The sequence below is a fragment of the Pseudorasbora parva genome, chromosome 7 (assembly GCF_024679245.1).
Source record: "Pseudorasbora parva isolate DD20220531a chromosome 7, ASM2467924v1, whole genome shotgun sequence".
In the NCBI taxonomy this organism is placed as follows: domain Eukaryota; kingdom Metazoa; phylum Chordata; class Actinopteri; order Cypriniformes; family Gobionidae; genus Pseudorasbora; species Pseudorasbora parva.
In genome coordinates, this window is record NC_090178.1 from 31,838,952 (window position 1) to 31,860,531 (window position 21,580).

General features: G+C 37.2%; 1 protein-coding gene across 1 annotated transcript; it reads left to right on the forward strand.

Moving 5' to 3' along the window:
- The first annotated feature begins 105 nt into the window (after positions 1 to 105).
- On the forward strand, positions 106 to 21,446 carry colq (collagen-like tail subunit (single strand of homotrimer) of asymmetric acetylcholinesterase). Its single transcript, XM_067449068.1, has 17 exons — positions 106 to 885; positions 1,847 to 1,956; positions 2,924 to 3,034; positions 5,602 to 5,646; positions 7,514 to 7,540; positions 8,766 to 8,837; positions 10,303 to 10,365; positions 10,476 to 10,502; positions 10,639 to 10,683; positions 10,766 to 10,801; positions 11,447 to 11,527; positions 11,617 to 11,713; positions 12,724 to 12,860; positions 12,988 to 13,107; positions 16,147 to 16,273; positions 17,782 to 17,884; positions 18,262 to 21,446. The coding sequence occupies exons 1-17, from the start codon at positions 795 to 797 to the stop codon at positions 18,329 to 18,331; spliced, it is 1,362 nt and encodes a 453-aa protein (XP_067305169.1). The 5' UTR covers positions 106 to 794; the 3' UTR covers positions 18,332 to 21,446.
- Positions 21,447 to 21,580: the final 134 nt, after the last annotated feature.

Sequence of the window (21,580 nt, forward strand, 5' to 3'; positions counted from 1 at the left end):
CATCACCCTGGTTGTCTATCTCATTTGTCCTGCACTTTGTCTGATTAGAGGCATTTACAGACTGCATCTCCCATCAGGCTTTTAAGCAGCCCTCTTCATAATTGCTCTGTCATTATTTCTGAGGGAAAGGAAAGGCGCCAATAAATTTTGAGAAGCGTTGGTCGATAAGTCCTGAAAAAAAGGACACAGAGAGGGAGGGTGAGATAGACGAGGGGGTCTGGAAAACATCTGTGATATTCCACTACAGAGCATGCAGGCTAATTCTGTCAATTTATGCATGTGTGTGCATCACATGCCAGTGGCTGCCCGTCTCAGATTTAAGTCCTTGTGTCGAACATTATAGATGCTCCAACCAAACCCAGCAGGTTTGACTTTCTAGCGTTCTATACAAACTGAGATCATCTATAGGTAGTTCAACATCAGCACTTGCATGACACCTTGTCAATGTCATTTATATCCATTCTGTTTTGTTTTCTTTGTCCATTTGAGGCAGGGGAAACAAAGGCAGTGCTGGCAGTAGTAACAGGCTAATATTGGCTACAGAGGGCAGCTGACTGGCTGCCTCCTGTATATTTAGCTCAGGGCCAATACATGGGAGAGGTGTAACAGACATTGGCTGGCATTCACTTCTCCTAAAGGCGTGGATCTAGTGTGTGTGTGTGTGTGTGTGTGTGTGTGTGTGTGTGTGTGTGTGTGTGTGTGTGGGTGTGAGAGAGAGGGAGAGTGAGAGGAGTAGTGCAGGACTGCCTCAGATCAATCCTCGGTGCTATTGGAGGTAGACGGCAGCCGACAGCATGATTCTGTTCTCGCTTGGACTATATTTTCAACTCCTCTGCTATGTGTCGTCATTCTCTTACGTGGATAACATATTCCCTCTCCCAACAGGTAAGACATCACTCTCTTTTGCACATGTTTAGATGCTGATATTAGAGGTTCTCTCACAGAGAGAAGTTTGTTTGCACAATTTGCAAATCAGACTATTTGCAACAAAAGCATGGTTTGTAATTTCATGAATCATGCAAATTAAATAAATGCATTTGCAGAATATTCATAACAGGAACAGGTTGCACCAATGCTCACTGCTTCTTATGAGAACAAGTAAAAAATGTTGCCCAGATTTTGCAATAAGTTTGCCTACAGGCATCAATGAATTATCTCTAATGGCAAAATGGCTGTGTTTCAGTTTTGTCTGCCAATACTGCAGTAAAAATTTGTCAAGTGCTTGTTTTTGCAAAGTTAAAAAAAAATGTGTACTTAATTTTTTAATGTACTGTTTTATATATATATATATATATATATATATATATATATATATATATATATATATATATATATATAATATACACACACACACATATACATACATACACATACAGTCACGCTTAATAATGTATGAATAGCATTGAAATATATTACAAAATATCAAAGTAAGTACCATTTATTTTAAATAAAGACTGATTTTGCATAAGCACAGATATTCAAAAGATGTTAGGTTTTAAATTATATAAAAATACATATAGTTCAATATGACAAGAACGTGTTTTTCTAATGTTAGTGTATCCCTTTCGTAGTAAATGCAATGAACTGTGTGTACTTCACAACTGGCTTCATAGAATCAATTATAAATGCCTTATTTCTAAGAAAAGCTTTAGCACCGTGTGTTTGCAGATAAATCTTTAAATATCTAGTAGTTTCAGGAATGAATGGCCTTTCGTTAAACTCTTAACCACATGATAACTATCATAGCTGTCATGTGTTTCAGTCTCTCTTTTCCAAAACACTGGAGTTGTGCTGGTCCACGTGTCTATTGACATGCTCCTCATGAACCTCATTTCCCCACATCTAGATCTCCAGTTGCTGGAAACCAGAAAGAAATTCAATCCCTGCTGTTTACTAAGTCCACCTCCGCCCCCTCTCTTCCCTCCACCCCCTTCACTGTGGCGGCAGGGGTCTCTGGTGAGTCCTGACACATGACCGCTGATCCAACACCTGGATTTGATATAGGTTCCAGGTACATCGAAGGTTCAGGGTGTGAATAAATACATTAAAGGGGTCATATGATGGTTCTAAAATGTGTGTTTGGTTTAATGCAATGTGTTTACATGGTTTTAGGTTCAAAAAAGTAATTATTTTACACATACTGTAACTGTATCATAGACTGTAAAAAAAAATATGGACGTAGCATCCGTGACGTCACCCGTAGGATTCCGAAGAGCCGTTCTGAAGTGTAAAGTAGAGACGAGCTGGGCGTTGCCATCTTGTCATCGTGTGTCACTCCCGGATAACAAAAAGAGTCGGGATGTGGGCAGAGCTGAGGTGATGCAATAAATGGCTATCCACCTGTCACTCAAAGTTGGGAGTTTTAATATGGGGCTCAATGAGATTCTGCTCCCTTCCTTATGTAGCCTCTAGTCTCTAGTGGCCAGTCGAGGAATTACAGTTTAATTTACTTCCGTATTGGCTTCAACAGAAACTGGGGGAGGTTGCCGCTTGAACTGTACATTATTGTTGCTCCAGAATTGGAATCGGCAAAGACGTAACGTAGAAACGGTCTGTGCTCTCCCAGGTGCTAGAAGCATTCCTCAGACAAATGCGCAGCATACAGTCAAATATTTGGCTTGTACTGTTCTGGAACAGTGTTGTTACTAAAGCTTAGCTACTGGTTTCAAATTGTGCCCTCTTTTGGAAGGCCAATTAAAGCAGTTTGGCATTCGCAGCGGAAAACATCAGCTACATAACACACTAAAGAGAAAGAACAACAAGAAATCTCATCACATGACCCCTTTAAGCTTGTCCCCATGACTACAACAGCTATACCTACATCTCTGTGTAAATAAATGTAAATAAAAGTCAAAAGAGGTTTGTGATTAACATTTTCTCAATGCCATCATATTTCTCAGATGTTATTTTACTTGTCTTATAGACTGAGACTGGTGTTAAACCAAATGAGGGGAACTCAGAAGAGAAGCACAATCCAACAACCCAAACATGTTCCCCAGGGCCTCCAGGACCAGCAGGACCTCCTGGCCCTCAGGTATGTTCTTCTGTTGGGATATAATGCTGCTGAGGACGAATCCATAGGCCTAAACTATGAAACTAGCAACTTGCAGTCACATACATTTTTGTCACAAAACTTTTGAGATTTCAAAATAAAACAATAAGGCTTTAATCAATTAGTTTGAAGGCTAGGTTGATTCTTAAACTGTTTGAATGGCAAACACTGTGTTCAAGAGATAGAGGATATATGATAGAGAAAAGAAAACAATCTTGTTTAGATTCTTAAAACAATCTTTGGTTTTGAAAACGTTTGAAACAGTTACTGTAGTTCCAGATTGATATTCATGTGGTGTAACTATCATATCAATTATCATGAATATAAATATTATTGTTGGTTGCACCACATTACTTTTTTCTAATTGGTGGACAGAAATGCATGATTATTTCCACACAAAAATCATTAATTCTTAATTCATCTTTATGCTTTTGCGGTCATGGAAACAGGCCAAAGGAGAAAACAGCTTTACCAAAGCATAAATACTGGACAATAAACAGAGGGCTACCTTCACGTGCTATCTGAATGATCGTAAATACTAGTTTTTCTAGTTAAAAAAAATGGACATAAACGCCCTCTCAAATCAAACCTTGAATGCGATGAGCTCAACTTCACGTGCTATCGGAAGTTTCATAATTCCCACTTCTGAAAGCAGCATAAAATACACAGGAGAAAACAAACTGAACAAGAAACAGGTGCACAAAGCTATCAGTAACCATGACAACAAATAATGAATGAGAACTCGGGTAAACAGGGAAAACCAAACTAATATGCCGTTTACACAACACTGTTTTCTACAAAATTTTTTTACTTTTTATGCGCTTTGGACGTTTGGTAAAGTATCTGTGAAAACAGTGACGGCATGCACATAGGTTACGCGTTTCGTCTATAGGCATGCGCGTTTGGATCGTTTTGACCAAGCAAGTTGTCAACTGTCTCAAGAAAAAAACGTTTCAGTTTTTAGTACATTGTTGTCATGTAAACGTATCCTAAAACACAATGAAGTGAAATATAACCCTTCCAGATATACAGGACAGTTGCATCACCCTTTTTTGCTATATGGATTTTAATTGAGATATTAAAACATGCTCATCATAGAAAAAATATGTATTCGGTGTATTCAATGCAATAATGTAATTTTTATGGATTTCAATAAATTGATAGATCTGAATAAAAAAATATTAGCATCATGCCATTGACCTATAAGCTATGTTTAACAGTACAGACTCTGACAAACTCAAATGTTAAGAATTTATTTATAAGTAATAACAACAGTCTCATGCAACGTTGTTGAGGATTGTGTAGTTGGTAAAGGTGGTTCAAGGAAGCTGAGTATTGGGTTGTCACAATGGTCAGTTCCAGCTCTGTAATTAGCCTTCATAACCCTCTCAGCAAGTGAGACCCGTGTGAGTTCCCCAGACGTCTTTCTGTAGTGACACGGATGTGACCAGTTTGGCCCCCCACGACACATCAGGCCATTAACACTCCACATTTAGAACAGATGGAAATAGACCTTTTTCCATTGCCAGCCTCTGCTCCATCGTGCCATTCTTAGAAACAACCCCAAGAGAGACACACAGACACTCGAAGCCCCAAGAGAGCGTTCACCCCTTCCCTGCAAGTTCACTCTGAAAACAGTTTGATCCCTGTCATAAGTTATTAATTATGTTGAGAATATTGTTGCGATTGTCAGCCAAGAACATTATAAACCCATCCTGTTGTAATACTGTAGTTACAACAGCAACATTGACAGCAGCCAATGACGTGAGTTTGTGGTAAGGCTGATGTTTTGTGTCAAACTGTGGAAGCAGGGGGAGTGTTTGGGAAACCTGTTGGGAAACAGTTTGGAAATTCTTAAAGGGTTAGTTCACCGAAAAATGAAGGTTATTTCATTAATTACTCACCCTCATGTCGTTGGACACCCGTAACACCTTCGTTCATCTTCAGAACACAAATGAAGATATTTTTGTTGAAATCTGATGGCTGAGAAAGGCTTCAGAAAGGCCTCCATTGGCATTCAGTACATTCCCACTCACAAGACCCATAAAAGACACTAAACACATCGATACAAAGTCCATCTCACTACAGTGGCTGTACAATAATTTTACAAAGCGATGAAAATATTTATTGTGCGAAAAAAAAATCTAAATAATGACATTATCTGGCAAGTTATTGTGTTCCGTGTAGGTCTCTGACGTGAACTGGCGCGATAGCGGCGCTCCTCCTCTTTCGGGTCGTGTATACGAACAGTGGAGCTGTGTCATATTCTCGCGCATGCGTCGAGTTCACGCCAATAACTTGGTGGTGTAACAATTTGATTTTTTGTGCGCCAATAACTATTTTCGTCGCATTGTAAAATTATTGTACAGCGACATGAGGGTGAGTAATTAATGAAATACTTTTCATTTTTGGGTGAACTAACCCTTTAAGTTTGGACTACAAAAGACTTGATTGAAATACATGTTATAGATACTTTGGCATTTGATAATGATTTAATTGAAATTGCAAGAGGTTTGCAATTTAAGCTTTTCAATGTTTGTTATGATCAGGGTCCTGCTGGACTGCCGGGACCAAAGGGACCAAAGGGAGATAAGGTACAACACATGCTTATTTGTTTGCTGACCTCATTGGATCACTTAGATTTTATTATTATTATTATGGTAGCACTATTTTACAGTCCTATTAAGCATATACAGTTGTGCTAAAAAAATTTACATACCCCTTGTAGAATCTGCTAAATGTAAATTTTCCAGCATCTTTAGCATATTTTAACCTTTTTCAGCAGTGACTATGATTTTGAGATCCATCTTTTCACAATGAGGACAATTGAGGGACTCAAACACAACTATTAAAAAACGTATTGCACTTAATTTGTCTTCCGGGTAGTATCTTCTGTTGCTTCCAAATGGAAGTACTCAATTAAAAAAAGTTTTTTTTAAGACAAAATAAGAAAAAATGTAATCTTGTTCAAAAGTTTTCACCCCCAGCTCTTCCCGCATTGTGTTTTCTCCTGGAAGTGAATTTGGAACTTTTTTTAAAATAGTTGTTTAAGTCTCTCAATTGTCCTATTATTATATATTACTGTTACATTAATGTTATATTACCTATGTTACATGATTTTACTTGCATACTGTAAAATAAAGTGCAATCATTCTTCTTCTTCTTCTTCTTCTCCTCCTTCTCCTTCTCCTTCTCCTTCTCCTTCTCCTTCTCCTTCTCCTTCTCCTTCTCCTTCTCCTTCTCCTTCTCCTTCTCCTTCTCCTTCTCCTTCTCCTTCTCCTTCTCCTTCTCCTCCTCCTCCTCCTCCTCCTCCTCCTCCTCCTCCTCCTCCTTCTCCTTCTCCTTCTCCTTCTCCTTCTCCTTCTCCTTCTCCTTCTCCTTCTCCTTCTCCTTCTCCTTCTCCTTCTCCTTCTCCTTCTCCTTCTCCTTCTCCTTCTCCTTCTCCTTCTCCTTCTCCTTCTCCTTCTCCTTCTCCTCCTCCTCCTCCTCCTCCTCCTTCTCATCTTCATCTTCATCTTCATCTTCATCTTCATCTTCATCTTCATCTTCATCTTCATCTTCATCTTCATCTTCATCTTCTTCTTCTTCTTCTTCTTCTTCTTCTCCTTCTCCTTCTCCTTCTCCTTCTCCTTCTCCTTCTCCTTCTCCTTCTCCTTCTCCTTCTCCTTCTCCTTCTCCTTCTCCTTCTCCTTCTCCTTCTCCTTCTCCTTCTCCTTCTTTCTTTATTATTTTCAATATGTTCCAAGAACACTTGAAATGCCCTGCATTAGATTGTCATAACAAATCTGGGTTCAAAACAAGATCAATAATTTCTCTCAGTTTGTAAAAACAAACAGAAATTTCACATCTAGGATTATCGTAAAGTTTATAAAATTGGATTGCAACACACTTTGCACTGACAATGTTGGTAAGCACATTTTGTATTTTCATTTTAACATTAAAAACAGTTACTATACATTGTGAATTACGTGCACCTAATTATTATTACACAATAAATATATAATTACACTGTAGCACTGACATTTTAAAATAAAGTGTAAACAAATAATCTTCAGTGTTATTGTCATCATGCCAAAAATGATGTAAATCACAACCTTGTGGATTCCTGTTATGTATTTAAAAGGATAGTTCATTCTCAAATAACTAATTTTCATGTCACTCCAGCCCTGCCTGTATTACCTTCTTTATTTTGAGATATTTTCAAAATGTCTCAATGTTTTCCGTACAATAAAAAAGTTAATGTAGTCCAATGTTGTTTTGGACCCCAATGACTTCTTTTGTGTTCCTCCTAAAAAAATAAGGGCTTACAGTTGCTGAATAAATGATGACAGAATTGTCATTTTTTGAATGAATTATTCCTTTAAATCAATGACAATTTCAGAACTAGCCTGCATATATTGTGTAACACACTGATGGACTGACTCTGTTCTTATTCCCTCCTCCCCTCCTCTGTGTTACTAGGGTGAAATTGGAAGACCTGGACAAAAGGTGAGACTCAATATCCTCGACTTTCCAATAAGTGGATTTACTTCAAGAACAAGGAACACACACACAAATACTTTCACATCTGCAGCTGGAGGGAATTCAAAGCAAGTGCAACTTTGACACAGATACTCAGGTCACATGATTCCATATGACCTTCGGAGTGCTTAAACATCAGGGGATGCTTGTGGTCACCCTCATTAGGTTCAATTCACAATGAAACATCCCCATGGCTCCTGTCCCACAATCACATTGTGGTCTTGTGTGTGGTTTTCTGGAAGGCATTTGGGAGCAGAGTCAGTAATACCTTTAGCAGGGTTGCGGGTAAACTGAGAAGCCACTAAACCACTGCGCATGATTCTGGGTGTGCTGGTGCATTGTTTTACTCCAGACAGGCACTGAGAGTAGAGTGCTACTGGTGTAGGAAGCTTTGCAGCATTGCATAGTAATTTTGCTTAGTGCTGGTGCAGCCCAATAAATCATTCGCTCTCCCACAATCCCCGGCTCCTGCCCTTAGCACATAATTTAATTAAAGCCAGGAGACTGATGGAGTTTGGTTTAGTTTGGTCTCTCTCTCTCTCTTTCCTGATGGTTGTTTTGTCCCTCAGAGCACTCAGAAGACACATTGTCCTCACCTTGTCCTTATTGCTCTGTTTGAGCAGCCAATCATCTTTAGGTATTTGTAAGTTCTTTACATTTGGCCACATGCCTGCTTCAATTACATTTCTGATATACTGTATCAGTGCTGTTATCGTCAACTAAAACTTAAATGAATTAAAAAAAAAAAAAAAAAATAGCTAAAACTGTCAAATTGTCAAAAACTGTTGATGGACCTGTCCTTTAAAGGTGGACCTGTCCTTTAAAGGTGAGTTTAAAGTTGCATTCAATACAGCATTCCATCTAATCCATAATATAAGTTCTGTATCGGGACCATATTATAAAGCAGAAGGATGCTACAGAAGGATGCTACTTAATGGATTTGCTTAATAAAATAACATTTTAATGAACATTTTTCTTAATCAGTTTTGTTATGCGGTAACAAAATTGCCAAGTCACTGAATTAGACAGCTTCCCATCCAAAGCCTATGCACTGAAAGGCACTATATGTCAAAATTATTGACATTATGAACGTGTTTCTTTAAGCCAACATCTATTTCAATGAAATCTGCCAATATATAAGGACGTGTCATTTAATCATATTAAATGTTCATAGCTTTACTGTTTGTTACAGGGGCGCACTGGCCCTCCTGGTCTCCCAGGGCGACAGGGACCAAGCGGATGGCAAGGACCAACTGGGCCTAAAGTGAGTAATTCATCCATCCTCATGTGAACACAATTCCTGCTCCGCATACAAAAGCATCTGATTCTTTTCACAGAAGACTGGAACGAACTTGAAGAAGATTCACATTTGCCGGGTTAAAAAAAGCAAATATTCTGTATCTCAAGATATTTTTTTAATCTAAAACTTCTCTTAAAGGGTTAGTTCACCCAAAAAAGAAAATTCTCTCATTAATTACTTACCCTAATGTCGTTCGACACCCTTAAAGACCTCCATTCATCTTCGGAACACAAATGAAGATATTTTTGTTGAAATCTGATGGCTCAGAAAGGCCTCCATTGGCCGCAATGTAATTTATTCTCTCAAAAAGCGCAAAAAAACTGAATAATGACTTTTATAACGATGGGCCGATTTCAAAACAAAGCTTTGAACCGTTATTAATTAGTGTATCGTTTCAGGATTCGGAATGCGTGTCAAACTGCCAAACTGCTGAAATCACATGACTTCGGCGATCCGAATCATCATGAATCGATACGCTGATTCATAATCGTTGGAAGCTTTGTTTTGAAATCAGCCCATCACTAAGTCGTTATTTAGTTGTTGTTTTTTTGCACACAAATCTATTCTCGTCGCTTCATGACATGATTGAACCAGTGTAGTGAGATTTTAACAACTTCTTTAGTGCCTTTATGGGTCTTGAGAGAGAGAATGATCATTGGTGTCAATGAAGGCCTTTCTGAGCCATCGGATTTCAACAAAAATATCTTCATGGTCTTACGGGTATCGGACGACATTAGGGTAGGTAATTAATGACAGAATTTTGGGTGAACTAACCCTTTAATGTTATTTCAGCTTAAAGCTGTTTTTTTCACCTACATACTGTAGGTATGCGCATACTGAAATGCATTAACATTCAAAGATTTGGGGTCAGTAAGATTTTTATGTTTTTGAAAAAGTATTGTATTATTTGTCTTTACTCTCACTTTTCATCAATCCTGCATCCTTACTAAATATAAGTATTAATCTGAAAAAAGTCTTACCCAAATTTTTTTTTTATAGTTTTGTATACTTTATCTTCAAATCAGGTATGAAAATTGAAAGTAAAAAGTTGTTTTTCAAGCATGAATTACAGTAAGGGTTCCTCTGTGTGTTTTCTTTCTTGACTTTTTTTGTATTGTTTCAGGTTTCTTGTTTCTAGCTTTGTAGTTCTTTTGGTTGCCCTAGTTTCTCCCTCATCATTTGCACCTGTGTCTTGTTATCTAGTTTGCCTGTCTGTGTATTTAAACCCCAGTGTTTCCTGCGTTGTTTGTCAGTTGTTGTTGTTGTCCTCAGTTCTGCTCCTGTGATTCCTGGTTTCTGTTATAAAAAGATAAAGCTGCATTTAGATCCTACTCTTCGTCGTCTCTGAGTTTTGCCAGTGTGACCGAAACATTGTGACACAATGGCAGTGTGTATTTTAGTGTACAGTGACTCCTATGTGTTTTAACAGGGGGAGAAAGGTGACCCTGGGATGATGGGCATGCCAGGGCAAAGAGGACAAATTGGACCCAAGGTCTGGACAGTCTTAGCATCCTGAATTAGTTTAGCCATAGTCATAATGCCTTGTCATATGGACACAGAGTAATGTGCTCTGTGTGCTGAATGTTCATTTCTTTCATGTAGGGCTTCCCTGGACATAAGGGAGAAAAAGTGAGTTACCTCTCTAAACCCAATATAATTCATTATTCAATTAATTATTTCACCTATTTCCCCTGTTGTTCATCAAATGATCTTTTTTATCTTGTAAATTATTGAATATCACTGCCATTTTATGTTGTCCTGCTAGGGCTCACAAGGTTTCAGAGGTGAAATTGGCTTAAAAGGTGACAAGGTAAGTTAAGTACTTACAATACAAGTTTTAATTGGTCTAAACCATAATTCATTTTTTAAGACTGCATCTTTCTCTATTTTAGGGATCAATTGGTCTTCCTGGAATGCTTGGCCAAAAGGTGCTGAAAATATTACAATGTTTTTAGCCTTTTATAATATTTCATGATTATAGATTATACTGGTTAACTGTATAAGATGTGTTACATAATATATTTTATAGGTTATGGTACAATTAGGACTATTTATAATAATGCAGTGGTCTATTTTTATAACACTTTACAATAAGGTCTCATTAGTTAATGCATTGTTAATGTTAAATAATAAAAATACAACTGTTCATTTTTAGTTTATGTTAACCTAAAAAGATAATTTAAGTGACAGTAAAATGAATCCATATGATTTAAGTGATTTAGTCCACATTTCCTGAAGATATATGGCTGCTTTATATGATGCCGATTGATTTTAGTATTTTTTTTTTGCATTTTAACAATTGACCAGCGAACATAAACAGAAGCTCAACCGAGCCTGCCTGCCATGTGAGAACAAACCTCATTGGTTCTTGCGGAAGCTCAAACGTGTAGCTGTCATTGAAGAGACAAAGATCTTTTAGATTTAATTAAAAAGATCTTTATTTGTGTTTTGAAGATGAATGAAAGTCTTATGGATTCGGAAGGACTAGAGGGTGATTTTTATTTTTGGGTGAACTATACCTTTGATATTGTGAAGTAAGTAGTACTATATTTAATTTTACAATTCTTTCTCAGGGTGAAATGGGCCCAAAAGGAGAACCTGGAAGCTCGGGGAACAGGGGACCCACCGGCCGGCCAGGAAAAAGAGGAAAGCAGGTGATCCATCCTTAAACACATAATAGCAACACGATAACAATGCAAAAACTTTGGAAATAAATGACCATTATGATTGATTTCTGATGCAGGGCTCAAAAGGTGACAGTGGTGCAGTTGGACCCATGGGACCTGCAGGCCCTCAGGGGGTCCCTGGTCATCCTGGCCCTCCTGGTTTGCCTGCCTCAGGTATTCTATTTACATACAAGTATCAGATCTCAAATCCCTTCTCCCTTCTGAGGAATATAGTGTCCTAGGGAAATTGCTTACAAAATTTAGAACAAGAACAGTACTGTTCAAAAGTTTGGGGTTGGGAAAACAATATATATATATAATTGAAGAAATAATTGTTACTGTTTATGAAAAAAAGTTGTTAAAAGTATATGTGTGTGCAATTTGTAAAACATATATATATATATATATATATATATATATATATATATATATATATATATATATATATATATATATATATATATATATATATATATATATATAATATGTGTGTGTAACTGTATAAACCGTGATAGAAACCTTTTTTGTGATTATTTGATGAATAGAAAATTAAAAATACAGCATTTATTTTATGTATTTTTACTAAAAGTTGTTAAATTTTTTTATAATAAATATATAATTGCTGAATAAGTATTAATTTCCTAAAACAAATAAAAAAATTACTAAATCCAAACTTTTCATTAGTGGTGTATTCTATGACTAATGGTACCTTTTACAAATCTTATTTATTAATTAATTCATACTCTTTTACTATTTGACACATCTTCTGAGTTGGATTTGTTCGGTTGAGGATCACATGATGATATTGCAGCATTAGCTGTTACCACACACATTGAAGCACATGGATCTTAAATCGCCACAGGAAATCCCACCACTGGTGTATTTAGCTTCAGAAGCAACCTGATCTCCGGCTGAAACAGAAGCCCCAAAGGTGACTGAAGCCATGACATCATGTCCTTAATTGATGGCCGGACGGGGACGGCCAAGCTCCTATCAGAATCACAAACATTATGTCATCACTTTATTCACAGGACAGCTGCTGTCTTGTTTTGGTTTCTGTGCATATTAACACAATTGCTTACTCTTCATGATAGATGAGGGCCAGGTTTAGTAGCTCTTAAAATCACTCCATTACTTTTGGATCACATGAAGGGACACATTTATGTTGTTTACCTCTCCTCCAGGACTGTACATGGTAGGACAGAAAGGAGAGAAGGGACAGTCTGGCAGCCCGGGCCGCTGCGGATGCAGTGGCCCCTCGAGTGTCAACCCTTCTTTTGACCAGCACTTGCACCGGGGCATCTATCCCAGAGTGCCAGCGGTAAGCCAGCAAGGCAGACACGGTTTACAAACAAAGCCTGAATGCATTATATTCAATTTTAGGGCCATACTTAATTTTGCCAGTCCAACATCCAGTCATTTGATGAAATCCTTTTTTTCTGTTGCAGATATTTGTGGTGAATAATGAACAGGAGCTGAAACGCCTTCAAACCGATAACGCTTTGGCGTTCCGTAAAGATCAGAGGTCGCTTTACTTCAAAGACATTGGTGGCTGGATTCCAATTCAGGTGCCCATCAATTAACAAAATCCAAGTTATAAATCATATGGATAGTTGCCCTGTTGCACCCAGAGCGCATATTTTAGGTGCTCTAAAAGGTCATTTGTTATTCCTATTCCTATTTTCTTTCACTAGTTATATTTTATTATAGTTATATATTTTTTATTTTATTTGAACTATATACTAGTTATATTTAAAGCTGCAGTCCGTAACTTTTTGCGCTCTAGCGGTTAATAAACAGAACTGCATGCATCTTGCGGAAGAACATTGCAGCCGGAGCTACTTCTCTCTGTTTATGTCTATGGCGGAACACGCAGGGACTGTGCTCCTCCGCAGCGGTACCTACCAGTCTGGCCTGAAATAGTCCCAATATAAACACTTATAAGTGTACCATAATGATTCAGGGTAAGACAAAAACACGGTTTGGAGTTCATGGATTCATGTTGTACATTCTCATTATATCATTTGTGTAAATCTTGAACACAAAAAAAGTTACAGGCAGAAACTTTAATTTATATATTTTTTGAATGTATTTATTGTTATAATTCTTATAACTGACATTTCTCTGGGCCAATCGGAATCTTAACTCACTTGCGTCAGAATCCTGAAGCACACCGCGTCAACTGAGCTCGCCATTGAATCAGACGCCTGGCTACCACGCGAGTCTGAAGAATGCGCGTAGATTACGGGGGGGACGTGTATTTTTAATAGAGTGTATTTTCATCCCCAAGCACATTTACTGGGTCTCCCTGATCCAATTCGACCCGCTGATAGGTTGCCACCTGTGACCTAAGTCCATTTGTGAAATTTCCTCACTACCAAATATTCCACAGTCAACTGTAAGTTGTATTATAACAAAGTGGATGCAACTGGGAACATCAGCAACTCAGCCACAAAGTGGTAGACCACGTAAAATCACAGAATGGGGCTAGCACATGCTGAGGCACACGGTGTGCAGAAGTCACCAACTTTCTACAGAGTCAATAGCTACAGACCTCAAAACTTTGTATAGCCTTTAGATTAGCTCAAGAACAGTGAATAGAGAGCTTCATGCAATGTGTTTCCATGGTCAAGCAGCTACATCCAAGCGGCCCTTTAGTTCCAGGAACTCTTAAAGGGTTAGTTAACCCAAAAATGAAAGTTATGTCATTAATGACTGAATGTCGTTCCACACCCGTAAGACCTACGGTCATCTTCGAAACACATTAAGATATTTTATATTTAGTCCGAGAGCTTTCTGTCTCTCCATTGAAAACTTATGCACACTATACTGTCTCTTTCCAAAAGGACCTGAAAGGTAAAAAAAAACATCATCAAAGTAGTCCATATGGGACATCTGTTGGGTAGTTAGAATCTCTTTGAAGCATCAAAAATACATTTTGGTCCCAAAATAACAAAAACTACAACTTTATTCAGCATTGTCTTCTCTTCTGCGTTTGTTTTCAATCCAAGTTTGCGACTATAAAGATTAGTTTATAGTCTGAGGGAGATTGCGCAGTGACAATTGCAGATTGGAAACAAACCCAGAAGGGAAGACCATTCTGAATAAAGTCGTAGTTTTTGTTATTTTGGGACCAAAATGTATTTTCTAATTAGTTAGATTCTAACTAATCCACAGATGTTTTTATTATCTCTCTGGTCCTTCTGGAAAGGGACAGTATACTGTGCATACATTTTCAATGGAGAGACAAAAAGCTCTCAAACTAAATATAAAATATCTTAAACCGTGTTCCAAAGATGAACAGAGGTCTTACCGGTGTGGAACGACATTAGGGTGACATCATTTTCATTTTTTGGTTAACTAACCCTTTAATGCTTCAGACATTTGGGAAAATGTCATGCCCACAACTATGTGGGGACAGTTTGGGGATGGCCCCTTCCTAAACCAACATGACAGTGTTCAGGCAAGATTCAGAAAGATATGGATGAGCGAGATTGGTTGTTTTGACCTCAACCTGATAGAACACTTTTGTGATGAATTAGAGTGGAGACTGCAGGTCAGGCCTTCTCATCCAACTTCAGTGCCTGACCTCAAAAATGTGCTAGAAGAATGGTCAAACATTCCCATAAACACACTAAGTTTAAGCCTTTCCAGAAGAGTTGAAGCTGTTATAGCTGCAAAGGGTGGGCCAACTCCATATTAAACCCTACAGATTAAAAATGGGATGTCATTAAAGTTCATGAGCATGGGCGTCCCAAAACGTTTGGCAATATAGTGTGTTTCTAAATGAAGTTGTAAAACTGTATGCATCATAATTATATCCTGTTAAACAATAGATTTTTTTTTCTCATCATGTCAACCCTCCCAAATATATTTCAAGTCAACTACTAAATACAGTCTGAATTATTTTTGAAACATGTCTTTTTTTCTTAAAGCATTTCTTAACTCGTTTTTTTCTTTATGCTTTTTCGAATATTACCTTTTAATGCAGTGTGTAAAGCTCTTTGCGAAATGTAAAAGGCTAAAACTTTTTAAAGTTAAAATTTAATGACAAATATAGTTATTGTCTCCTAAAAGAAAGAATCGATTCTGAACTGCCGTAACAAGTCGTCAGCAATTCCAGTCACATTTCCTGATACAAACCTACGTAACAATGTAACAAATTTGTATATTGCCGTCTATGATCTTCATTGGCTGCCAGCAAAGATCGTCTACTTTGACCCACCCTCAAGCACTGTAGATATAGCTGATGCACTTCAGAAGGATGAGAACTGGAATTGATATGGTACAACTGACACCATTGTTACTGTTCACATCACTGTGTGTATACAAGCATTGAGGAAGCCTCTGGAGCTTAAATTCAGATAATCAGCATTTCACTTCTAAAGCGCGCCGCAAGACTGAGTTTAGAGAGACAGATTCCTTTATCAAACCATTTCAGACACTGTGAGATTTATTATGAGTGTTTGATTATGTGTTTTTTGTCATTGGATGCATATTGTAAGAGACTTTCAACAAAAAAATGAGAACCTTTAAGATAGTATAATAGGGGCACTTTAATAGTTTTACACACATTTAGTCTCCAAGGTCTGACTCTTTCATTCCAGATAACACCGTTCCAGTCGATGGAGCGTGATCCTGACCAGGAGGGTTTTTGTGGAGACAGCACTGTGCAAGTTGAGAACGGAGAGGAGTGTGATGATGGAAATAAGGTGGTCACAGATGGATGTGTCAGTAAGTATCAGGTTGAAACTGCGGCTTTCCAGCCGACGGCTTATCCTCTACAACATGTGTTAATGGGGTTTAATATGAAAGTGAGTTCTAAAATGGGAATGCAATAATAATCGGTTCCTTTATAGCATGTGAAGCCCGAGAATAACACCTTCATTCAGGAGTCACCCGAATACATACTCTCCTAATTCATTACACAGCACTCTGGAATACTACATTCTGATGGGTCTATCACTGCATTCTGCGGTCAAATATTTTTGTACAAGGACTGCTAAACTGCTCAATTGGCTTTTGTCCCAGGCATTGGATTTCGGACTCAGCTGTGCTAGTTCCGCATCTCTAATATCTCTCTGAGGTCTCTGGGTTCCCATTTAATAAAATAATCTAACTCAAAACAATATTTGATTTACATTTATTCTGTTTATTCCGTGTGCTGTGTAAAAAGCTGGAGAATGTACAGTTGGTATGTGTCTGCGTTTATGACAGACAGATTGTACATTACCTTTGACTAATTTTAGTTAAAAGTACAAATAACCACCCAAAAATGAGAATTATTTCGTTAATTACTCACCCTCATGTCGTTGTATACCTGTAAGACCTTCGTTCATCTTCAGAACACAAATGAAGATATTTTTGTTGAAAGCTGATGGCTGAGAAAGGCTTCAGAGAGGCCTCCATTGGCATTCAGTATATTTCCACTGACAAGACCCATAAAAGACACTAAACACATCGATAAAAAGTCCATCTCACTACAGTGGCTGTACAATAATTTTAAGAACCGACGAGAATAGTTTTTTTGCGCCAAAAAATTCCAAATAATGACTTTATCCGCCAAGTTATTGTCTTCCGTGTAGGTCTCTGACGTGAACTCACGTGATAGCGCCGTTCCTCCTCTTCCAGGTCATGTATTCGAACAGTGGAGCTGCGTCATATTCTCGTGCATGCATCGAGTTCACGCCAATAACTTGGCGGATAAAGTCGTTATTAAGATTTTTGTGCGCACAAGAACTATTTTCGTTGCATTGTAAAATTATTGTACAGCCACTGTAGTGAGATGGACTTTGTATCGATGTGTTTAGTGCCTTTATGGGTCTTGTGAGTGGGTCAGTTGAAATGTACTGAATGCCAGTGGAGGCCTTTCTGAAGCCTTTCTAAGCCATCAGCTTTCAACAAAAATATCTTCATTTGTGTTCTGAAGATGAACGAAGGTGTTACAGGTGTACGACATGAGGGTGAGTAATAGTAATAGATATAAAATCTTCATGCATTTTACATATACTTATTTTTTTAAATATACAGTACCAAATAAATATAAAGTACCAAAAATAAATAAATTAAACAAATTAATTAATTAAACAAATTAATTAATATGTTTAAAAAAAGTAAAATTTGGAAGTAATAATCTTACAATTTACAGTGAAATACTTTTCTACCATTCAAACTGCTGCCATTATTTTTTAATTAATTTTTTTAATGTGTGTGTTTCTTCTTTTTTCTTTCCCCTTTCTCAGAGTGCAAACATGCATATTGTGGGGATGGTTATCGCTATGAAGAGGCAGAGGAGTGTGACGGAAAGGATTTTGGCTTTCACACATGCAGGTCCTTTTTACCTGGGTAAGACTGTAGAAAATCAATATAACACGTCTAAAATCCCCTTTAATGAAAATTAGCGTTTTTCTGGTCACAAAGAGTATGGACGAACAAACAAAATATAAAATTATAATTTATTTCATTAGTCCACTTTTACCACTTTAAATTAGGTGTAATTACAAAAATTAATTTCAAATGTAATTACATGTAGGAATTTTTACAATATAAGTACACGTAAAAAAACACATATATAAACACATTTTTTAAACACATATATACTTTTTTATTTAAAAACCCATTCGAAAATAAAGGACGGGGTGGTCCTTGAAAAAGCAAACTATAATATTTGCAAATGAAATCTCCAAATAATAATAATAATGTCCCTGTCTTTCTGTCCATAGATCTTACGGACATCTCAAATGCACAGCTGACTGTTTCATTGACTCAACAAACTGCAAGTATTTCACATGAGGACACAAGAAAGTGGTGTCTCATTTCAGCTGGTGAGATCCATATAAACAACGACACTGAACACCGTAGATTCAGCAGATAAACTGAGAGTAGAAATCATTGAGGGAATTATCACAATTACATTAGCCGAACTCTTTCTTGACATGATGCTCTGAGGCCACGTAGCTCACTCGGGAAAGGAAAGCTTGGCAAAGCCACGGTTCTGCTCGTGCTCTTAAGAACTCTTAACAGGACTTCAGACACCATTCTCTGTTAATTCTGCCTCTGCTGCTCGGCCCTGGCTCGACATTTGGCCAGTGTGGTTGGCGAATGGAATCGGGCGAGTTGGGTGTCTCTTGGAGATGGATAAAAGACTCCTCAATACCTCAAAGTACTGTAGTACTGTTTCAGAGGAAAGCAGTTTTCTCCTAGTCCACCCCACCTTCCCTGACACAGGGTGCTCTGTATGTGGAATGCAATGTGACATTGTTACTATAGTATTTTGCATGAGGTTGAGATTGCAGTTGACGCGTCAGCAGAGATCATTACCGAGGCATGTAACTGAGAAAAAGCTCATATCTTTAAATGTAATATTATGTAGGCTTAGACCAAACTGGTGCTTGGCCCTGAAAGAAACCTAATTATTTTTTTTTAATCTATCTTATCTTAACACTGATGTACATTAGGGTCAGTACAGCTTCGCATACTGGGTCCAAAATTAACATGTTGCCATACAGTGCAATAGCGCGGGTATATTGGAAAATAAATAAATAGGGAATTTAAGGCTCCAGGCAAAAAAAAAAAAATGTTGGCTCCTAAAAAGGTATATTTACAGTAACTATAAACCAAATTACTTTTTAATTGACAAATGTCAGAATTGCTATAAAGATGATTGTTCAGAAGTGCTTCAGTTCATTGCGTGCATCAGGCTTTTAATACACGGTTAGATTAAATTCGAACATAACCAAAAAACACTTCACGGTTCAGTGAGGGTCACTTGTAAACTCAGTATCATATCTGAACGATTCACTGAGCAAATTCAAGGCTGTGTCATATATTCTTTTGAATGACTCCGTAAAAAGAACTGGTCCATATGGCATTATGAATACCAAAATGCGTTTTTGCACCCTTGAAGGTCTCATTTGTTAACATTAGTTAACACATTAGTTAACATGAACTCATTTTGGCTAGTATATTTTTTACAGAATGTATTAATTTGTTCTTGAATCAGACATCACAGATCACACTGTTCAAGAAACACTCGCTCGCACTCTTAAGAGATCAAAATGATATCTGACATAATCACATACTGAATCATATCTATACTATATCTATACTATAAATTATTGTTGACTATTTTACTCACCCTTACATGAAACACTACCTCTCATAAACCATTTATACTCTCGTTTTAGTGGTTTCTTACAATTTCAGCTATTGTTGTAATGACCCAAATGGCCAGTAAATCCACTACTTACTCACCAAAATCACATTACTCCCGTTTGGCACATGACAGGTGTTATTTTTGGACCCTGGCCATAAGAAGTGTTTTCACCGACAATTTAATTATATATATGGCTGCATAAATGTACTTCACCAGTAACCACAATAATACTCCAATACTACTGATTGACACAACTTAATTATGGATGTTTATGGTTAGAAAACCCTCCTTTCCAGGCTCCCAGTACTCTCAGTATGTCTTGCTGGGTCACACTTAGTCTAACATTTCCATCATATCTCAGGAAACCACTTAAAGATATCCAGAACCTTTCCACCTCCATGTGTGGAGTAGGGTGCACATATTCCACAATTTAGCCATAGTTCCACACTGTTGTCTTGTGCTTCAAGAGCTTGCAGTCTTGAGGTGAAGCGAATACCTTTTATTTATTTGGGTTATGGGTCTAAAGATCTTAAATTAGGGAGGAAATTCCCACCCAATCTCATGAGAAAATGTAACTATTTTATGAGGTGGCGATTTTGTTTCCGATTTTGATCCGTACAGTGTGATTTATGAACTGTAAAAAAATGTATGATCAATGAGTTATGACAACGTGTTTATTTTGTTGTTGTTTTTTACATTGCTTTAACTCATAAAAAAGCAGAAAATTGCTTAACTTATTTTTATAAGTCATTATATAATATTCAACTCAACTGACTAAAAGTCAGTTTATTGTAATTTAAGTTGAAATGACTTAGACATCCAAATTAAATGTAAGGACGCAACTTTTTATTTGTATTTTTACTATGCACGAAAACGTACCACTTTTTAGAAAAACGTAAGCATGACGCTTGACCCCTTACCCCACTTCCAAACCATACCACCAATGAAGTGTAATCAGATCCTATAAAAATGTACGAATAAGCAAATGTAAAATAGTTATCAATTGCCATGAGATTATGTTGGGAGAACCATACAGTATGTGAAGGCTCTACAGCTGTTATTGAACATGTTTTACTGTCTGCTATTGCAGGAGTAGCTTTTTGCTGCTATTCAGGCTAAAGACTGTTGGACTAAGGCTGGACTGTTTATGTCATCCCAAAGGCTTTAAATTGATCTATACCCAGTGCCAAAGTCCAGTCTGAATATACCTCAGCATATACGGTGTGCTTTAGCCTTTGTGATTACAGGACCTGAGGTGTAGCATACAGCACTTACTTACTGTTATATTCAGAGAAACTCTAAGCCAGTTTTCCATAAGCTATATGATGCATTTGCTACAGGAACCTCTTTGCTTACATTTCTGGGGTGATATTCCTGACTTATCTGTAGATTTCATGTCAAATATAATGGATATAATATGGAAATAAGTGTCTTGAATGTGTTATTCTGATGCAACTGCATGTTTATCGTATACTCTTGTTAAAAAGAGCAAGATTGCCACATTTTAATATATCGATGGCCTATAACAGGGAGGCGTTTTTGGAGTTAAAGTGCATTAAGCTTGTAACTGACTGTTATCCTCATACTGTATTTGTAAAAACTGAGGAAAAATGTTATCAAATATTGCACAAGAAACATATAAAAGAGACTGAATGTTTTGTCCTAGTGTAATTTGAAATATGTTCTTAATATTAAAACATGTTTGATACTGTCCTGTAACGATATTAAAATAAAGCTTGAAAAGCTAACTTACTGAAGTTTACATTGGACCTATTTATTTTGTTTTAAATATGAATTTTCAGAGGAAATATTTTTCATTGCTAATACAAATGTAAACATGGAATCGAAATTGACCCCGTTTGCTTTCTTAATTTATTTCTGGTCTT

What these genes read in the sequence shown, in the direction of transcription:
- colq (XM_067449068.1), top strand. Translation starts at nt 795, where the DNA reads ATGATTCTGTTCTCGCTTGGACTATATTTTCAACTCCTCTGCTATGTG. An exon ending in TTGGCTTAAAAGGTGACAAG is followed by an intron (nt 10,684 to 10,765) that starts GTAAGTTAAGTA and finishes TCTCTATTTTAG; the next exon opens with GGATCAATTGGTCTTCCTGG. An exon ending in TCTATCCCAGAGTGCCAGCG is followed by an intron (nt 12,861 to 12,987) that starts GTAAGCCAGCAA and finishes TTTCTGTTGCAG; the next exon opens with ATATTTGTGGTGAATAATGA.